Below are 21072 nucleotides of genomic sequence, written 5' to 3' on the forward strand. Positions count from 1 at the left end.
ACCTATGAATTACTCCCATTTAGTATTAAAATAACAGATATTAATTTTCATTTAAAATAAAGCAAAATGAAATACAAATGTTAATATAAGACACTGCCTTTTACATATATGATTTGAACAATAATAAAGTATTATATATACTATAATTTATTTTAGTTCTGTTTATTTATTTCATTAAATATTTGCATTAATTTAAAAAATTGTTTATTATCAACAATATATTTATATATCATACAAAAAAACTGTTACAAATCTATTGATATCTAAGTTTTATATTTTACATCATTTAAGGGTTAAAAATAAAAGTAGCGAAAATATGGATTAATATGATTTTAAAAATTTGATATTTTTCGAGATATTTATAATGTATTTTTCATTTCACAGTTCCAGTTTATATATTCATAAGTCGTCATCATCGATCATGCGAAATGCATTATTTTCCATATCATATTCCAATGTTTGTTTTCCTTGAACCTTGCTACTTATGTTACTTCTAACATCACTAGATTTTTTTATTTTTACTGCTGATAATCTGTCAGCAAGTTTCTTCATAATTGGTTCTGATTTAGAAGGTTGTTTAATACAACGATTCTAAAATAGAACCCAACGATATAAAAAATATTAATAAATAAAATACAGATATTATTAACCTATCATACCTTTTTACTTTCTTCAGATTCTTCATTAGAGCTTGATCCCACTGTAATACTCTGGCCATTTCTCATAACATAAATCCAGGATTTTTGAGACACCTCCTATAAACAAATTAGTATTTAATACAAATGACTTTGCTTCTTAGCAATAAATAGCATTTTTAATTAACCTGAGCCTTATTATTACTATCAACAGTCTTTGATAATAATTCATCAATCATAGCTTGCAAGCATACAGACATTAAGATAGCTTGTTCTGAAGTAACTGTAACCCATTGTAATTGATTTTTAGCTATTAAATATTCAAATGATAATTCTAAACTAAACTCATCACTTTCTTCTCCTCCCCTTTCAGATCCCTGAAATTAGAACAAATTAAAACACGCGTCGCAATGTTAAAATACGTTTTTTTTTTTACAATTTACATTTTGCAAAGTAGTTATACGCCAACAACGCATTCGTGAGACTTTAAATACTTCTTCGCATTGTTCTCCATCATTTAATATACGCAAATTTAATTCATTTCTACCTATGGCTACTAATACTTTTGAATCTGGTTGAGGATAATCACAAAAACATGGAGCAAAATGAATATATCCATAATACTTTGAAGTACGTACTATGTCCAGATACTAAAATAATAACATTTAAATTTGATATTAGTTATTGACAATTTCTTCATATAGTTTATTACGTTACTTGTGTATATATGTATATATATATATATATATATATATATTATACATATTATATATATATACATATATACACAAGTAACGTAATATATATATATAGATAAATATACTTCTTTTTTCTTTCCATGCTTTTTTAAGACTGTTAGCTTGTTTCTTAGTTCATCTGTAATGGGAATCCATCCCCAATTAATTTCCGCAACTGCTTGAATATATAATAAATTCATTGCCACCTCATTATCCATTATTTTCAAATCATAGCCCACATCCCAATAATTTTTTCCAAGTATAACTTTACTTCCTATAACGTGTAGATGTTTAATAGTTATAAATGGGGACTCAAAGTTTTGCAATTTTCGTAGTACTAAAAAAAATAATGCGTAAAAAGTAATTTATTCATTAATCATGTATGAAATATTATGATAAGGATATACCTACAATGAACACTATTTGCTTCATCGTGAGCAACAATAAATAATACAAAATATGAATAATATTCTTCAGGTAGTCTAAGGCTCTTGTATACTTTCTGTTGGATAAAAAATGTTAATTCATATTTCTAGTTTATATATACTATATATGGTATGAATATTCATACAACAAAAGTTACCTCTAAAACACTACCAGAATGATCCCCTGTAGAAACATTTATTGTTATTTTACAACCATTCATAAGAAAAATGTCCATAAATTCATTATTAGATGGGCCTCCAATAGTTTCTTGCTGAGCATTTAACAAAAATCCATTTAACATTCCAGAATTATTAACAACTGGATTTTGTCCAATTGTTTGAATATATTTTTCCAAAGAAAGACGCCGCTCTTCTTGCTGATTTGTTGTTAAAGGAAAAAATTTTTTAGGGGGAAATGCTGGGAGAGATATATCTAAATTTCTAGCCAACTGTTCATGGAGACTGTGTAGTTGTTTATATCTCACAGTACAATGAAATAGTCCATTTATATGAATGTTGTAACCCTGGGATTGAAAATAAAGAAAATATATTAATATACAGTAATATACATAATATAACAGATATATTTACCACATATGTATTATCAGTTGCATCAATAAATTCTTGTGTATCTGGTATAGAAAAATGCATTTTTATAAAATATATTATCAATGCCTTGTATTTTTTTTATAATTAAGATACATTGTATATTGAACAATATGATATAATAAATTTATAATAAATTATAATTTATATGAGCAATTTATATTCTATGTCTTTGTATATAGATATACACAGATGTTATTTAAGAAAAACTTTTAATAAAATCAGCATATGTAAATAGATAATCCAAAATGTACAAAAATATCTACATAAAAAATTCCACATTATATACAATCAAAATGTAGTTGAGTTTAGAAATGCATATATATATATATTCCCAAATATTACTCCATCTGGAAAATAAAATAATAATAAAATACAAGGAAAATAGATTAAGTAAGGATTCAAATATATTTCAATATATGTTATCATATAATAAATTAACAGATATTGCAATAATTTAAACTCAAATTCATATATATTAAATAGCTTAAATTATACATACATAATATGATTTCACTTTTATATTATTTCAATTGGCAATAATTACTCAATTATTAATTATATGAAATATTTTCGTATTGTCTACTTACTTTTCTATCATTATTTATGATAGGCGTATTCGTTTTACACCCACTCAACAACTATATTTCTAACGATTAACACTGATGCATTTTTTAATGATTACGTTAATATAAATATTACGATGATTAATAATACAATCCATTGATATGTACATATGTATGTATTAAAATGATCAGAGATGAATAGCGAGATCACAGATGCAATGTTAAAAAATGCGCACTAAGAATACGAGCCTCTAGCTGACAACGGCCGAACTATAGACACATTTTTTCTCTGGTGCTCTTGGTGGGAAAAACGTGCACATGCACGACGAGAACAGAAATTTGCATTCGTACTTACGATCATCGAAGGCTAGAGACGATAAAACATGAAAATAGCTTTAAAGTTTAATCAAATAATAGAAAAAATATTGCTCCTTTTCCGTATTGATTACAGAAAAAGCTACTTTGAGGACAAAAACATCAGGATACCACAAGTAGTCAGCAGTAACCAGTAGCAAGGATCTTTTTGGAAATGATGATATAATGCAATAAAATATGAGATTATTTACTGGAAAAAGATTATATAGAATATATTTAGAAAGAGTTTCAATAAGTCAGAATAGTTGAGCAACATTTTACAATTTTTGATTGCACAACCCCACAAAAACTCACAAAAAATTGAAAAATGAGATCGGGAAATGGTTAATCAATTCGGTTTTAATTCCGGTTTTGAAAAATTCTTGGAATATGACGTAATTTCCAAGACTCGCCGAAATTATGTCATCTATGCTATTACATTTTCCTAATATAAAGTCGCTATTTTGGCCGACAAGTGTTTTACTCTCGGATTTTTTTAGAAAATAACATCATTTCTAGGAATTTCAAAGGGTTTCAAATACTTATGTTATTTTATTCTCTTAATGGCTATTTCCTCTCTGCTATCATAAACTGATGCAGTAAAGTTCGGTAAAGGTTCTTTTAAAACATGGAGGCGATTCAGGGTTGCCAGGAAAAATTTTCCACATTCCCCTATTGTCATTCTACCCCTACGTCGGTTATGTCACTCGTTTTACGTCTCTCCGCATACGGCCAGTAAAGACAACATTATTTGATTACATTGATATGTAGATGCGATGAGGAGATTAGAGTGGCAATGGGTGTATTTTGATCCGCCATTTTCCTTTAATCTGGTAGTGCTCCATAATACAGAGTTACCAACTTGGTTTTTTTAATGCCAAATTCCGGAAATCTGTTTTTTTTCAGCTTGATTGGCACTAGAACATTGATTTGTTTTTTCGTTTCCGATTTTCAAATCCTGTCCCTTTTTCTCTGATTCAAGATCAAACAGGTAGTTTATACTACCGTAATAAATAATTTACAGTTATAGTTCAAGTCCTGGGAATTGTTCGTTTGTGTTGCTTATTTATAATCGTATTAATTGCGTAATAATAGGAGGTCGTTAGTGACTACATCGGGTTATACGTCACACATATATCATTGCAGTTCTTGTGAAGAACTCTAGTATTCTAGGTCACATAGGGAGTGGACATGATGCCTTAATAGAAGGTAATGAAACAGATGATAATTGGCTAAAGAGTTTTATTACTAATTATCTGGGATAGAAAAGTAGGTATGCACTTTACCGTAGAACAGTACAAGGTTCTTATAGTGTGGAACTTAATAGGTGCTTGTCTATGCTAGTAACTACAACCAAACAGGGTAGATCCCTAATTTTATAGGTTCTTGTACATGCTAATTTTAGTGAAATTCGGTACTTGGCCGTATGGTGCAGTACCTATACCGTGAAAGAATTAAAACTATGGGGTACTCAGCTTCTTTCTGGTAGCATATATTAATTTAGGTCCAAATTCATAAAATAACAATATATTTGTAAAGACAAAAAACATAATTAAAGATCCAGTATGCCTTGAGCGTCAATATCGATCAAGTATCGGTATTGTTTCGAGCTTATACGATTGGTACTTGGACTTCTCCATCGTTGTCCCCCGATTGAATATGTAAATACTCGTTGCTTTCCGTGCATCTTTTGAAACAGAATAACCTCGTAGCCTATCGAGCTCGCTTTTCTATATAATTTAGTTTTTTTAGCAGGATCGAATATCACAAGTAACGGTTATTATAATAGCAATTTTACATATTTCCGTGTTTCCTCTGTTCGGTGCCCCAGGCTCACGGTTCGTCGTTTTCTGTAAGCTTGGTAATGCAGGTACAAATTTACGAAAATAACCGGCAAGCCCTATAAATTGAAATCATCTGATAGCCATGAAATTGTGTAACAAAAAGAAAGTGTACAATGTTTTCACACTCAAGAATTTGTTGACATAAAAATTCATTATCGCACAAAAGAAATGATTAGGAAACCAAAATGTGTTACGGATTATAATCGATTATTTGAATTGATTGATGGAAGCACGCAGAAAAAATATGAAATGATATAAGAAATCTTTTTTTAATCATTCTATTTTAAATATTTTTCTTTTTGACAAGCATTATCTTACTCGGGTATGGTAAAACGCTTTTGCCTATAATACCATCCTCCAAAAATTCTTTTGCGCTCAATCGATAATAATCGATGCAGACGGTAAGTGATTATCTTATCCTCTTTAAGAACGATTTTTAATTCGCCAGTTATTTTCTTTCTGTCAACACCATTGTCTAAAATCTCTGAAATTAAATAATCCCGACAATTAAAGATTAAAATCATTTAAAGACTCTTAATTTCTCCGCTGGTTTAAGCTGCCCCTTTGGCAGGCAACACTCCAACACACTGGTGATGCAATTTGCGTTGACCAAGACCTACTAATGATTACATTGTAGGGGGCGTAGACGTCGGATAGGAAGTGTAATTCATTTTTTAAGGTAATATCCTTGAATCGCACTACCGCTATAGAAATATCGGTAAGCGTTATTATAAAGTGTTATATAAATAAAATATGCGCTTACCTAGAATTTTCCTTTATTCGATCTTTAATCTCTTGGATTTTCCACTACGCTCGATACCATCCCCTAACAAACCAACTAATCGTTCATTGTTCACGGACACCTTATTCGCGGCACGTTCTTCTTCTAATTTTTCCACATGTTGCAACGAATATTCAGTACTCGTGTTAAGATTATCGTTCACTGTTCACGGACACTTTATACGCGGCACGTTCTTCTTCTAATTTTTGCACATGTTGCAACGAATATTCAGTACTCGTGTTAAGATTATCGTTCACTGTTCACGGACACTTTATACGCGGCACATTCTTCTTCTAATTTTTGCACATGTTGCAACGAACATTCAATATTCGTGTTAGAATTATCGTTTACTGTTAACAGACACTTTATACGCGGCATGTTTTTCTAATTTTTGTACTCGTTTTAAAGTTTATAATTTTAAGTCCGCGTGTCCTTCGGAGACAGCTATATGAACAATACTCCGTAACTCGAGACTCGGTAATGACGGGATAGTTCTCAACAATTAGATACTACCTGAGTACTTAGGTATATTTTTACTCAGGTACTCAGGGTAGTATAATTGTACTACCTGAGTAAATCATTTAGTATGTAAGGGTGTATGATTATGTATTGAGTATTGAGTATGTATCCCGAATATATCCGACTGCATGCTACATAAGGTTACATTTCGGGATTGCGAAAGTATATATTCAATCACAGCCATGTACAAACGAATCGGTATCCCGAAAATGCACCATATCTTACAACATGCAAATTGTAATATATTTGTATTTGAAGACGAACAAATAGTAATACATAAAGAATAACAGTATATTGATGTTTCATTTTAAATTACAATGCAAAAAACTTAATTCCTTTACATTATTTCGTAGTAATCTTGACCTACTAGGCATAACAATATTTGTTGCACTGTTGAAAATAGGCGTTATTATCAAGCTAGAAACAATTGGAGGATATTACACAATAATAATTCATGGTTTAATATCTTCAGGATTATTTTATTCAGTACATATTATTTATGGACAAAGTAATAGGCGAGTGGTTTTTATTAATAAAAAAAGCAATTAATTTAATATCTTCAATGACTTTAATATGCTTTATAAATATGTGTATTTAATTTTCTTTCTTCATCACATATTGGACTAACAGAATCTAAGAAAGCAGAGATAATGATTCCAGCTATTTGATAAGCTAATGAAATAAAAAATTTCCATATGTTAAGATGTCTTGGCTACCTAACGGTACAACTAACGACATGTGAATAGAAAGAACGAAATTATTTTGTCAACAACTTAATATAATGATCTCATATGTTAAAGTAAGGTTGACTACTTAACGGTACAATTAACATCTAAACGGATTTGTAATATCATTCAAACGCTCCATTATTTTAGCTACAGGAATAGTATACAAGTCAAATCGACAGTGTGCAATGATACTTGTTAGTATCCTTTTTATTTCTGCAGTTATCAAGATAAACTTTACATTAGACTTAGACTTAATTAATTTTATTTTTCACCGCTAGGTGGTTGCAGTGTCTCGCTGTCTGTAGATTGGGCGATTTTTAAAACTTACTTATAATTAAGAAACTAGGAAGAATATTTGGACAAAAATAATTTTAACTATTTCTTTGGGTTCTAAACTTTCATTCGAGCCCTCAAACGTTAAAAAAATTTGTCTACGAGCAGAAAAATGTCGATTTTTTAATTTTGCCATCTTTGCCAACAATAATAAATATATTTTATCTTATTTAACAAAATGCCGATGACAATGAAATACTGTAAAAAAATTATCACGAGGAAACTATTTCTACTGTTACATGTAGTTCTTGAAATAGTATAACTTTATCCTAAGAAGGTATTTCATTCAACAATAAGTATGGCAGATACTTAGGTAGTCCCAGTTAGCTGGACTATCTTGTTTAAACTTTCGTTTCAAATATTATGAACAAAAGTGAGTTTAGAATTGTTTCGTACATTTATGATACATTAACATAGTGAAATTATAATGTTAATCGAATAAGAAATATTTCATATCTTTAAGTATCAAATAATTAAAACAAAATATAACCTATAATTTTAGGTCATAATTTCTGTTTCTCCATCCAAGGGATAAGGAATGTGTAAAAAAAGTTGATCATTGTTTTAGAATTTTGTATACGAATCAAATTTTTTTCTTGTAAAAAAAATAAAATGGCATCTACGTTTATGGTTGTAACTCGACAAATTTCAACATCAGCGTCATGTCATGGTAAACGAAATTTTCGTATGATACAGCTATTCAATAAGCGAGGTAGTCGTGCATATAAACAAGCACGAGCCAAGGATCCAAACTACGATATTCCTATTGATAGTATGTAATTTTGATCTTTGTATATGATATACAATAACAAGTATAAAAATATCTTCTATGTGCATTCTTTAATAATCGCAATGGTAAACGTATGATAATTAACAAATATTTTCAGGGAGAGGTGTAAAGATAACGGGGAAATGGGTAAACAATCGTTGGGTTAACATACCAGAAATGATACCGGAGCTTATTGTTCCTTCCCTGGAAAATTTTCATTTAAAGCCATATGTCTCTTATAAAGTTACAGATGTTGAAAAACGTGAATATACTGCTAAAGATTTATTTGATTTAGTGTATGCTGATAAAATTAAGAAAGATTTTAAAGAGGGTCAATTAAACCCAGATGGTGAACCATTAAATCCCAATGAATATGAAGCATTGACACCTGAAGAAGCTAGGATTCGGGCTGAAATGACTGGTACAGATATTTTCCAAATGGATGTAGAACGTCCAAAAAAGTCTTAAACATTATAACAAATGTAAATTAAGGGAACTAGAATAAATATAAATAAAAGAACTTTAGTTTTATAGTTTGCATAATATTTTATTCAATATGCTCATACGCACAATGTATACATTTGTTGACAGTTTTGTAATTTATAAACAGTAATTATTTACCATCATACATAACTTTAAAGAAATCAGATATTAATTTGGTACAAAATATTAATTTATTGCAAGTACAAAAACGACCTATTTCAATTATGAGTGGAATGTATTGCACGTTTCCATTAGATTTGTGTAATTAGATCATGTTCTAATATTTTTTAACACCATATTAATTAATGGTAAACAATTACTTTACGTGTATGTGTTAGCTGGACAGTATATTGCCAAATAATAATTTCATATCATGTAACCTTTTGTAAATTCTTTTACTGCTAACAAAAATGATTTTACAAAATTCAATGATACTTCAATAAAACAAATTTATTAACTAGTAAATCAACGATACACGTTTATAGATGATGTCTGTTTCATGCAATCTCAAATTTCTATAATTACAAAAAAGACATGGATGGAAAAATGCAACAATGCCAAAACTGATTTTCAATTCCTGAGTTCCTCTAAAACAGTTTTCGGAATGTTATTTCGGGAACAATATGCCAGAACAAGATCTCGCATGATTATGCTAACTTAACAGCTATCTTTTTACTTATCAAAAGATTTTTTTGAGCGAAGTTTGATTGTTTTTGTTGGGTAAAAAATGGCGGAAAATTTGAATATTAAAGTCGTTGTCAGTTGTGCGCGGCCGGTATTGCTTCCTACTGACTAGACTACTAGAACCTAATATATATTTGCTTTTAAAAAGTGCTGTATTCGTATCAAAATGTACAAACATGTTGAAGTTATTATCGATTCCTTTCCTTTCCACTTAATAATAACCGTGCAAAAAGCTCGTAAAGCAAAACTATTTGTTTTCCATTCGGAGTAAAATGATAACTTTGTACTTACATTTATGCAAAATGTTGTATCGATAACTATTGATACAATTTGCATTTTATGCAGAAAATGAAAATACATAAAAAACGTATAATTCAAAATGTAAACAGTCATTTTGTTAAATATTATATATACAACAATTTTATTTAAACATCTTTACAGAATGCAGCACTTTTTTTACTTCTTTAAACAGCAGCTACTATTTATCACTATTTATTGTTTTTATTATTTCTTAATTTTCTATAACGATCATAATGAAGAGTGGAATGATGAAACACGTAGTTTTGTACAATATTATTAGAATAGTTATCAATAAAAATGTGTAACAAAAAACTTTAACATGGTTTCTTTCTCTCCTTTTCTCTTGCTCTCTCATTTTATTAACTCCACTCTTCAATAAATTGCATAGAAAAGCATAAGTGGCATAGTTCTTGCACTCACAGTTCTAAATAAAGTTTATCTCAAGTGTTTCTGTGAAGTGAAGATTATTGTGTCTCTATTTCATGTTATAACATATTTATAGTTTGTTTTCGTATTTGAGCACTGATTCTTCTTACTTCGTTTTCCAAATTTTAATCTGGACTAAATATCTTAGCTAACTCTCAGTTGTCTAAAATTTTCGTATGGAAGTTATAAAATGCATAAATTAATTTTAAGTTTGCTTTGTATACTATCTTCTGATTCTATTGCGTCATAATACGATGAAAATAACAGACGCGTACAGATTATACATTGTCATCATTATATGATAATTTACCGAAATGTATTCAGGAAGCACATCAAAAGCATTCTTCGTTAATTATCATTAAAATATGCACGCGTATACATGTTGTACTTCCAATTAAACATAGTCGTTGTAAAGCAAGACATATGCCACTTGCTCATGAATATAAACTCGATTGGTGTTTTCTCTTGTTAATTATCAGTCTATGACATAATTGGATATATTTGACTGATAAAATCAGCCAGTTAATAAGGCAGGCGCACATGCTACTACATGACAAAGATTTTTAACAATGTTTACATTTTTTATTTTGTGTGTGTGTATGTGTGTGTGATATATGTATAATTTTTTAATGAATGAAGTGTATGAATGTATAAAGATATGTGATAAATTATGCTGCTCAAAGCATATTGATTGCAAAACCGAATTTAATTAACAAGAAATCTTTGACATTTAGTAACATGTACCTTCCATTTAATTAAAGATTTTGTGTATGAAAGCTAGAATATCACGGAGGAAACAGTTCTACAATGAAATTTATACAATATTCTCCTTGAATACTTAAAATATATATAATAAAATACATAATTATATAAATGAAAATACTGATATGGAAAGACTAGGAAGGCAATACTGCTTATTGTATTTTTTGTATCTAATCTAGTCTTTCAGACTCAAAATCTCCAATACTAAAAATACAACAGGATTAGATGTTTATTCCATTGGATCTCCAACGTTTTCGAAGATGGTTGAATGAGGGTTGCTTCCAGTGGGCCACAAGAAGCCACCTACACTGCCAGGTGGCAAATATGATGCTCCTCCACTGAGGCCCACCTGATATATTTTCTTCTTTAAATTATTTACATTTTGTGTCATTTTTGTGTTCAATATCTTCATTACAGAATGTTAAGAAATAAAATCTAGGAAGCCAAATAAGGGAAAGGTGCTACAAATGATATATGCATCTTCCAAGCTTAATGTTTAGGTGTTTAACACTGCATTGTTTATGGGTTTTTCAATCGCATTTGTGCTAATATATGTTTTTTACATTGCATTGTTGTTAAATTATGTACTAGTGCATATGTCGTGTTATTGTTTGTGTATTTAACACAGGCAAGTAAGTAACTATTTAAAATTGTATTGCACAGTTATCAAAATAAAATTTCATTTTTGCATAACAACAATTAATAATGCATATATGGTAATTCATATAATAACAGTAGTCCAAACGTTTCTTAAACAAATATGAACTTTTTTGTTAACTGTACACTGATGTTTAATTAAGGGTTCGTACATGCACGAAGTAAGGCAAATTAGAGTGAACAATAAATTGCCAAATTAAATAAAAATAATTGTTTATTTGCATCTAACACAAATAATTGTGCTTTCGTATCACAAGTAACGTCTAATCGCTAATATAAACAATACTAATAATATTTACATCAATTCATCGTTGTGAACATGATGCACGCTCACAACAATGTTAACATTATGAAAGGAACAGGTAACATAATACTCTGTTTGAGTTCGAATATAGGTACGCAATTTTGGCACGATTTAAATTTATTCCAAAAGAACAATGACGTCATGGATCGTTGGACAGATACCAACAAGTTATTTTGCGTTCTTTTATTCCGACTCGATAACTTTTTTTATTGGACAGTTCAACCCAAACGATTTTTTAAATTTCTATTTATAGAATTACCTGTTGGCTCCACAGCAGTGTCCTTTCTGCTAACTGACAATCTGCTGCAAGTCGAGATGGTAGACTTTTCCATCTTTCTTCATCTCGTTTTCTTTCTCTATCAAAGTCTCTATCAACATGTCCCTGAGATAAAGGTGGTAAGATCTGTGTTCTTTGAGCTAGTTTATAACTGTCTTGTCTCGGTACGTGGTCAGCGCGTCTACTCGTGGTACTTGTTGATACTGGTATTGGAGTAGGACTGCCTCCACCTCTATGTCTATGATATAAGTTTCGTTTTTGTTGCAACATACGCTGCTGCACTAACAGCTGTAGCTGTGTACTGGAGTCGCCACGAATTTTAAACTGTGTTTGATTTTCTGGTGGCGTAGATGGTGGTCTCAAATGAACAAGATCTAAATGGCCTCTAGCCTTACCAGAGTCTATGAAAACAAAACATATTTGTCACGACCATGTGACGAAAAGTCTTTACAAATGAAATATCTTTGTAATTCAGTACCTTGAATACTTCGCTGCTTTGTCGGTCTGTCCCCTCCACCTTGTTGACAAAATAATAATCTAGGTCCACCATCTGAAGCTCTACGACCTTGAGAAACTCTAGATATTCTACCGCTAATTGGCGATGGGCTCATAGGTGGTGGAGGCGTGCAAGAGGGCAAGCTACTTGTAAATGAATTTGCCCCTGAGTAGTCTGGTGGGCAACCAGAATCAAAACTAGATTCAAAAAGCTCGGATGATGAACTACCACTACCACCCGCAATAAACAATGTCGTTCGACTAGGAGGATCAATAGAATCCATAAGTGGGGTATCAAAATGCTGTTGGTAATCACTTAATCTTCGATTAACTATTTGACTGTCAATTCGTTGACTGATATCATGATCTAGGCCTAGTCTATGTTCCTCGAGTTTAATTTGAGCTTCTCTCAATTCATCACCACTTGGACCTTCCTCTAATTCACCTTCTGCACTACAGCATCCTTCATCAGTCGAAGAACTAGTTGAACTAAATCTTTTTCCACCGCGAGTTGCGTCTTCTCTTGTTCTAGAAACAAATATATAATGGAAATTCGCCTACAATACTCTAATTATTCGGTAAAAGCTTTTGTAGTGATGAATGGACAAGTATTAATCGTGAAGATTTTTGTACTGGACTTTTGTTTCTTCTATGTGCTGCATCATTCTTATTTTTATCAACATATATAAGGACATAAAAATATATATAACGAAAATTATATAATATGTCGATATAAAAACAAAGCAAACATATGTATATTCACTGATAGGAATCTACGTACAACTCAAAATAAAAGGAAAGCAATGAAATAAAATGAAAGAATTACCAAAAATAAAGTGACAGCAAAGCACTTCCAATCCAACCTGTCCTGACAAAATCTTCAATACATGCATCACCGTCAATAAAGATCAACGTCCCACTAAGCTATCGCTGTAAATAAAAATTATATGATTAAAATTCGATTCTTTACCAACTTTTTCGACGGGCAGGATTGGAAGACAAGAAAATCGTTATCTAAGGAAAATCTTATAATAAAAATTATTATAAAAACTAATAGTTAAAACAATATTAATAATTCAATAAATATACCTTGATTTGAATTTGTCATCTTTTGTTCTTGCAACGCTCGGCCAGCAAGTATTGTTTGCTGTGCTGGTGACACGGTGTTGCTTCAGCCTTTCCAATAATAGGAAATAAATAGCAGCATGATGATCATAGCTACTATTCCTCAATGACTGAAAGAAGTAAATACTTTACTTTAGAAAATATAAATTATTATTGAAATATTTTTTCTATAATATTATATATTAAAGTATTTTATAAATAAAAAAATATATATATTAAAAATACCTCTCTGGTTCGCGTGATGTCTATGCCTAAACTATGCATAAGTCGAAGTATTTGTTCATTTGGTTCTTGGATGGATGAAGATGATGATCTTGTTATAATCATTGAACAAATAGTGTCTGCTGATCCAGCCATCCAGCGATGTCTCTTTATTTGTGGAATGGTATATCGTTTTGCAGGTTCCAGAACTAACATTTTACGTATTAAGCTTTCACAATCTATAATAAAAGAATAACAGTTTTATCATAGGCAGCATTAAATTAAATATTCAAAATTTTGTTCTAAGCTGCAAAAAATACCTGTACTCATAAAATATGGAATTCTAAATCTTCCACTCAAAACACGATCTCTTAAAGATTGGAGGGTAGATCCATCAAAGGGCAGTGCTCCACATACTAGTACATATAATACAACACCTAAACTCTGCAATAATAAAAACATAATGTCATAAACTATTTGCACTACAAATTGTATATTACATAAATATATATAACTTGCTTACCCACACATCAATTTCAGGACCAGCATAATGTTTTCCTCGAAAAACTTCTGGTGCTGCATAAGGAGGACTACCACACCATGTACTTAGTCTCTCTCCAGGTGAAAATCTATTACTAAAGCCAAAATCAGCAATTTTAACATTCATCTGAGCATCTAAGAGTAAATTTTCAGCTTTGAGATCACGATGTGCTACACCCGTTGCATGGCAGTATTCAACCGCAGAAAGTATTTGAGCAAATGTTGCCCGAGCTCTGGGTTCTCCCATTCTTCCATATCTTGCAATATAGTCAAATATTTCACCCTTGCTTGCATATTCACACACCTAACAGAAATATAAAACTTTCTATTATCTTCTGAAATTTTCAAACTTTATAAAAGAAATCACTGAAACATACCATATATATCATATTTTTTGTTTCCATTACTTGATATAATTTGACAATGTGTGGATGTTCTAATTGCTTCATTATTTCTACTTCTCTATAAACTTTTTCAAGATTGGTAGGATCCAATTGTGTTTTGTCAATTATTTTAATAGCCACCTAAGAAGAAAGAATGTTGAACTTTTAAATAAGAAAGATAGCACAGGTAATGTCAACAAGCATATGTTGTGATAAAGCATATTTACCTCTGTCTTGGTAATACGATGTCTAGCTAGTTTTACCACTGCAAAATTTCCTTTGCCAATGGTGCCTTCAATATCATAAAATCCAACACGAATTTGTTTCTTCCCTTGACTCACTCCAGAATCCATTTTTATTAAAAAATTTATTACCAACAAACAATTTCAAATGATTGTATTCTTTTAATCCTATTGTACAAGTTTGAAATCACTGAAAACAAGAAGAAAAGATGCATTTAAGTATTTGAAGATTACATGAGACATGATAAACATAAATAAAAAATGATGAAACATGATAAATCCATTTTCTAATTTTTACGTTACTTGATAGTTAAAAACAAATGGATTAATATAATACAATGAATTGGAATGATTTGTTAAGTCTAGACATATGAGTTGCAAAAATAGGTAATACATGCCAATGTATTATACAAATCATCGGCACAATGTATTATACAAACCACTGACACAATTAATGTTACAGGTAGTAATGTTTTTGAAATGTTCAAGGGGATAGCAAAGGTATATATGAACATGATCACAGATGACATACATTACAAGATTTTATAGAAGAGCAACTTTTAAATTCAATATGTTGTCAACCAATTTCACATCAACTGCATTTGATTTTGGGATTAAATATGTCTTTGTCAGCCTTTTGCACATTTAAGAAATGTTAATAGCATTAGTTATCATGAACTATTATAAATTAATAAAATATACTAATAAATATTATATATTTCTTAAAAAAAAATTGTTTTTGGAAAACACCTGCTTTTACTTTCAAGATCATCTATTTTTAAAAGACACGTATCATTGAATTTATCACTTTATACATTTTGTTAACCAATCTGTATTAAGATACTTTCATTTAGCTACCAAAGGATGTAAAATTCAGTAAATTAACAAATATGAATTTATCATTTCCTGTATGGGTTTCAAATTTAATTCAAAAAACAAATAAATACACATTGTTGCTAATATAAGATTAATAGACAGTGTACTGAGACTGTTTCCCTATAAAGTCCGAGAAAAAAACATTTTTTCTGTGTGATATTCATTAATCGCAACTTAAAAATCTTTCCAAATAGTTGTTTTATATTTTCTCGGACAATTTATTCAAAACAACAACGTTTCTTTCTAACAATAGATAGTATGTAGAATTCCGTTATACATGTAGTGTATATAGGAAGCGGAAAGTTAAAGAAGAGATAAGAAATTTCATTATAATTCGTGTTGATCGAAAACGAACATTTTCAACGGAGAGCGTTGCGCTCGCACCCGCAGTGTATAAGCAAGAACGACATCGTTATTCCGTGAAAAACTACTAAAAAAGCCGAGGAAGGCCTTTACAAAAGAAGCATCCTCACAAAAGTGTAAAAGCTTCCTGCAACAAGTACAATAGGTATTCTGAACTGACGTCATGGATCGACAACGACCTCTTGCCTATCGACTGGTCCAGGATCGATACCCGTCGATAGTCCTCGATAAGACGATAAAAGAAAAAAAAATGAGCACGTAGATGAAAGAAAAAGCCGTGCAAAGAACATTAAAAAGTCTACAACTCATTCCATCGATCTATACGTTGGTTTTTCTACGAGCACGACAACAGAGAGAACCCAGATAACATTTACTGATTGGACAAGTGCTCGTTACTTACAATTCGATCCTGGCCCGAATTACCGGGTACACGTTTCGAACCGGTAGAACCGTTTTTGAAGCGAAAATGTCGCGCTGGCGTTGCCGACCTCGATGGGTGCGTAAGGCCGGAAACCCGATGCCATCGGTACAAAAATCGTCCTTCACGTTCACGAGATTCCGAAATCTCGTTTTAAAGCGGCGGCGGTCCTACGACGAGGGTCGTAGGAGCTTCGCGTAATGCGGCGGTTCGATACCGACTGACCGACGGCCATATTGCTACCCCCCTGCTATGCTAGAGTCGCCGGCCTCGTCACTCTCTCTCTCTTTCTCCCACTCTTTACTCTTCGTCATTGCTCGCTTCCAACCCCCTCCGTATACCCTTTCCTTCATCACACCATTCTTAGCGAACACTACCACTACGTACTGTCACCCCACCACTCTTGCGTATCGTCGTTTACCCCCACCATTCCGTTCTTAGCGAATACTAACACTATCTACCGTTCCCCTACTACTATTTTTGCGTATCGTCGTTTTTCCCCTACCATGTCTCCTACACTAGCACTGTTACAGGAGACGTGCACGCGCGCATACACGTTATCTTCGACAATTGACGTCAACGTACGTGCTACTATCGGCTCATCGTTAATTGTTCCTGGGTGTAATTGCAAGCCAAATAGTTCGTGTACCACCACGTGGTCGGCTAGTTGCTGACTTCTCTCTTTGTCTTTCTTTCTGGTTTTTCCTCGAATGATTCCTTTTTCGTTGATAAATGCCAACCAAGCGATTACGTGCACACCGCCAACACAATTCGATCCGTCGTCCCAACGAAATTCGCGGTAGTTCGCTTGCGGGAGAAAGTAGAATATGATTACTTGACGTAGGAGCTGATGCATCGTTAATTCCTATAAAGGGTTTTTGGTATTATCAAGCGTATTTCAAAGATACATCGTTAATGTATTTGGATATGTTCTTGTAGAAATTTCTTATGAACTTATCATGTATGTTATACGGAACATTTGAATATTTGAACATTTATCATAAAAATAGATAATTAATTTTATTAGTAACATTACTAACAAAACGTGTTGTAGTCTTGACTTTGGGAAATAATTTTTTAAAAGTAGAAGACAAGAAGTTATTTAAATGTATGTAATATATTATACCTTACGAATTTACAAATCTCTCATATAAATTCATTGTTTTATGCCGCCGCTAGATACTATTTTTGTATCTTTCAAAAAAGAATATAAAGTCTGGTATAAAAGAAATAAATACATTAAGATAGAAATAAAACTGACGATGAAAGAAACTATACCATTACGGTTATATGTACGCTCTTTATTAACAAATCTGAATTTTGTAACTAACTTCTCTATACATTTTTAGATTTATTATGGACTTTACCAATGATAGTTGATTCTCCTCACATTGTTAATGAAATTTCCAAACGTTTTACATAATAAGTCCAACATACACATAAAAGATTTCTATGGCAAATATTTAGATACTTTCACGACTCGCTGTACCTATTTCGTTAACGTGATCCAATTTCACGTTCGTCGCCATACAATATATGTATATAGTTCATCGTTTGGTATTTACGATTTAAATTGCTTTACTACATATTTCCAATTTTACCTTATCTGTACAGGTTACTTATTTCCCGATAGTCGTCAGCAATTTTACGATCAGTCGTCATCGACGATCGCAGATAATTAATACCAGTAAATACTGGTAACTTTTTTTAACGAATTGACGTCAAACCTGAGTTTCCTATCGTAAGCATTTTTAAAAACAGGCGGCGAGCTACGTATTTCGTAAATTATGTCGAGATTAGAGACTTTTTTGCGCGTCAGAAAGAGTGAAACGGAAAAAAGTAAACGAACGCAATTGTGTACTTTCGGTCGGCACGCGTATCGTTTGTTACGGTAGGTCAAGGGACACACAGGGTGATTGCTCTTTTCCCGTTCGTTATCAAAATTTGTGAAATATCAAAGAATAACAAGAATTATGCCGCCAATCCCGTTGATTAGATATTACGTTACTGATTAATTGATATTTTTCTTACGAAACATTATTTCGACCTTCATTATTTCATGAGCGTCATGTTTACCATAATCCTATCTATACATGTTGAATTTTTATTCCGTAAACGTATTTCTGATAGCGTCGAATCATAAACGTGGATCATTTATATCCGAAAGGTTTCTTTTAATAAGTAAAAGTGCTAAAAAAATAAGAAATAAGACATTTTTTGAGAGTACAATAATAGATTTGAGAAAATTAATTTTACTATAATACCATAATATTAATAATATAAATTTAATAATATCGTAAATTAAATTATATTAAAGTTTAAGTTTCAAATAATAATAAAAAAGATTGTTGTATTTACTAATTAAAATCACGTGCTTGAGTTGGCGACACGGAAAGTCATAGTTTTTTGAATATCAAAGCCAAGATCTGTAAATGAAAAATGTTGTTCATCTTGTGCTTAAACACTTTTATTACAAAAGTATACGTATGTATTTATTAATAATGATATAATGATTAATATGTAAATATATGTGTTTAAACGTTTTATCGGAAAAATTATTCACAGAATTAGCTCGATTCTAGACATATATGCATAAAAAAGTCATCTATGTCTATATCGCAGAAGATAAAGATATAAAAAGTAGTTGTAAATAACTTTTTGCGCATTTATTTGTGATATAAATGAATAATTTCTTACTATATATATATATATAACGATGTTATTCATCAATACTAGATTTATGTTGAGATACAATGTCAAGTCGCAATATCTAACAGTGAACTATTTTTAACCTTGAATAGGTACGTCATAAATTCAAATTACGTGAATATGTTAATCTGAAACCCACAGATTAAATTTTACTAGTTCTTTCTATTTATCCTTAAGGCTTGACGAATGAAATGTAAACATGATAAATACATTTTTATTAATTTCTCGATTTTAACATCAGCTTATGACTAGCAAGGAATATTTTAAAACAAAATAGCTAAAAATAGAAAGATATTAGATATAGTGAAAGAAGTTTTAAATATTTATATTTATCATCAAAATCAATCTGTCATAATATTCAAATATTGCTTCTTAATAATTATATCTCCGACTTTTTTTTACAAAGTTTCATCGATCTAACAGTTACTTTTCAAAAACTTACATTCTCTTATCATTAAGCCTAACAAGTTCTTTACATTCTTAACTATATCGTATCAAAATATCGCTTTTAATCATAAAGCAACATCGAAGATTGAAGATTTATACGCGTAAGAGTATATCAAAAATCGAAAATAAAATATTCGTTACGGTATTTAAAGGTCAAAACAAATTCCTGTTCAGATTTTATTTCCTTATATATGTTCACAGAAACATAAATTTACATAAAAGCATACAATCTAGTAGCAATAAAGATTTGTACAATTATTTTAACTTATCATTTCATCTTGAATATTTAAACCAGCAAACACCTTTTTACGTGCATACATAGACCAAGCGAACACATTCGCCAATAACTTTATGTATACCGTTATACACGATCGTTTGCTTATCTTACTCGTATGCGATTGGTGTATTTTTTTTTTTAAATTTATCCATATTTTTCACCAATGCTGCCAATATCTATGACCATTCCCTTTCCACCTACATGTACTTGGTAATTGGTAGTTCCACGCTTGGAAAATGAAATATTCATAAATGAACGATATAACGTATTTATTGCATGTTAGGCAAAGGTTACACGATGAACTTCCCGCATTAGGACATAGTAACGTTGTACATAGATGTAAAGTTATATACGCGGCGGTGTTCGTTCATATCGGAACGTTCCATGTGCATTTACGAAACGTTTGTAATAATTTAAACGCATCGGTTGTACATAATTTCAGCTGGTTACGCCTACGATCGTGGTCGCAGAAAAAATCTTGCTCGAATGACGGATAACGATAGATAATGGCAGATAATAGGACGGAAATGACGAACAACGATTCACGGTGTCATTGATGAACGTGTTTTTATTCAATAGAGACGTCGTTCGTTTCGTTCTTTTTTAATCTATGTAATCGTTCTAGTCAAGGATAGATATTCGTGTTATCTATTTTCTTCTACTGGTAAAAATAAATCTGAATAAATTCCATTCCGTTTCACGGTCTCGAGAGGTGATCGTCTAACTCGAGAAGAAGTCGAAGTACCGATGGTTTTCTTAGAAGAGACAATTATTCTCGAAGTAAACTATCTTTTAAATTATGTACG

General features: G+C 31.1%; 3 protein-coding genes across 6 annotated transcripts in view; 1 reads left to right on the forward strand and 2 right to left on the reverse strand.

Annotated features, from left to right (window-relative positions):
* Positions 1-187: 187 nt before the first annotated feature.
* Snx17 (sorting nexin 17) lies at positions 188-4130 on the reverse strand. The gene is made up of 9 exons (XM_069112143.1): positions 2994-4130; positions 2389-2753; positions 1956-2321; positions 1784-1874; positions 1459-1709; positions 1079-1285; positions 824-1012; positions 660-755; positions 188-591 (listed from the first exon to the last, which is right to left on the reverse strand). Exons 2-9 carry the CDS (start codon positions 2446-2448, stop codon positions 400-402), a joined length of 1452 nt encoding a protein of 483 aa, XP_068968244.1. The 5' UTR covers positions 2449-2753; positions 2994-4130; the 3' UTR covers positions 188-399.
* Positions 4131-7473: 3343 nt separating this feature from the next.
* mRpL41 (mitochondrial ribosomal protein L41) lies at positions 7474-8828 on the forward strand. Of its 2 annotated transcripts, none has more exons than XM_069111554.1 (3): positions 7474-7901; positions 8031-8300; positions 8416-8828. In XM_069111554.1, the coding sequence occupies exons 2-3, from the start codon at positions 8141-8143 to the stop codon at positions 8763-8765; spliced, it is 510 nt and encodes a 169-aa protein (XP_068967655.1). In that variant the 5' UTR covers positions 7474-7901; positions 8031-8140; the 3' UTR covers positions 8766-8828. The 2 variants fall into 2 exon arrangements, with proteins under 2 accessions (XP_068967655.1, XP_068967654.1); XM_069111553.1 differs by having other exon boundaries at positions 8097-8300.
* An 8-nt stretch (positions 8829-8836) lies between these two features.
* LOC138179097 (MAP/microtubule affinity-regulating kinase 3) overlaps positions 8837-21072 on the reverse strand; it is a 54414-nt gene continuing 42178 nt past the window's right edge. The window contains exons 1-10 of one of the 3 annotated variants that reach the window (XM_069111547.1): positions 16816-17077; positions 15162-15366; positions 14929-15075; positions 14535-14855; positions 14332-14455; positions 14036-14250; positions 13775-13920; positions 12669-13213; positions 12173-12591; positions 8837-11316 (exon numbers count right to left, since the gene is read on the reverse strand). In XM_069111547.1, the coding sequence (XP_068967648.1) occupies positions 11182-11316; positions 12173-12591; positions 12669-13213; positions 13775-13920; positions 14036-14250; positions 14332-14455; positions 14535-14855; positions 14929-15075; positions 15162-15287 (2178 nt within the window). In that variant the 5' untranslated portion in view covers positions 15288-15366; positions 16816-17077 and the 3' untranslated portion in view covers positions 8837-11181. Of the gene's footprint in view, positions 11317-12172; positions 12592-12668; positions 13214-13774; positions 13921-14035; positions 14251-14331; positions 14456-14534; positions 14856-14928; positions 15076-15161; positions 15367-16815; positions 17078-21072 lie in introns of those variants that run through there. The other 2 variants (XM_069111549.1, XM_069111548.1) reach the window with 2 other exon arrangements.

Source organism: Bombus flavifrons, chromosome 4 (genome assembly GCF_040668555.2).
Source record: "Bombus flavifrons isolate JBK064 chromosome 4, iyBomFlav1_principal, whole genome shotgun sequence".
Taxonomy (NCBI): Eukaryota; Metazoa; Arthropoda; class Insecta; order Hymenoptera; family Apidae; genus Bombus; species Bombus flavifrons.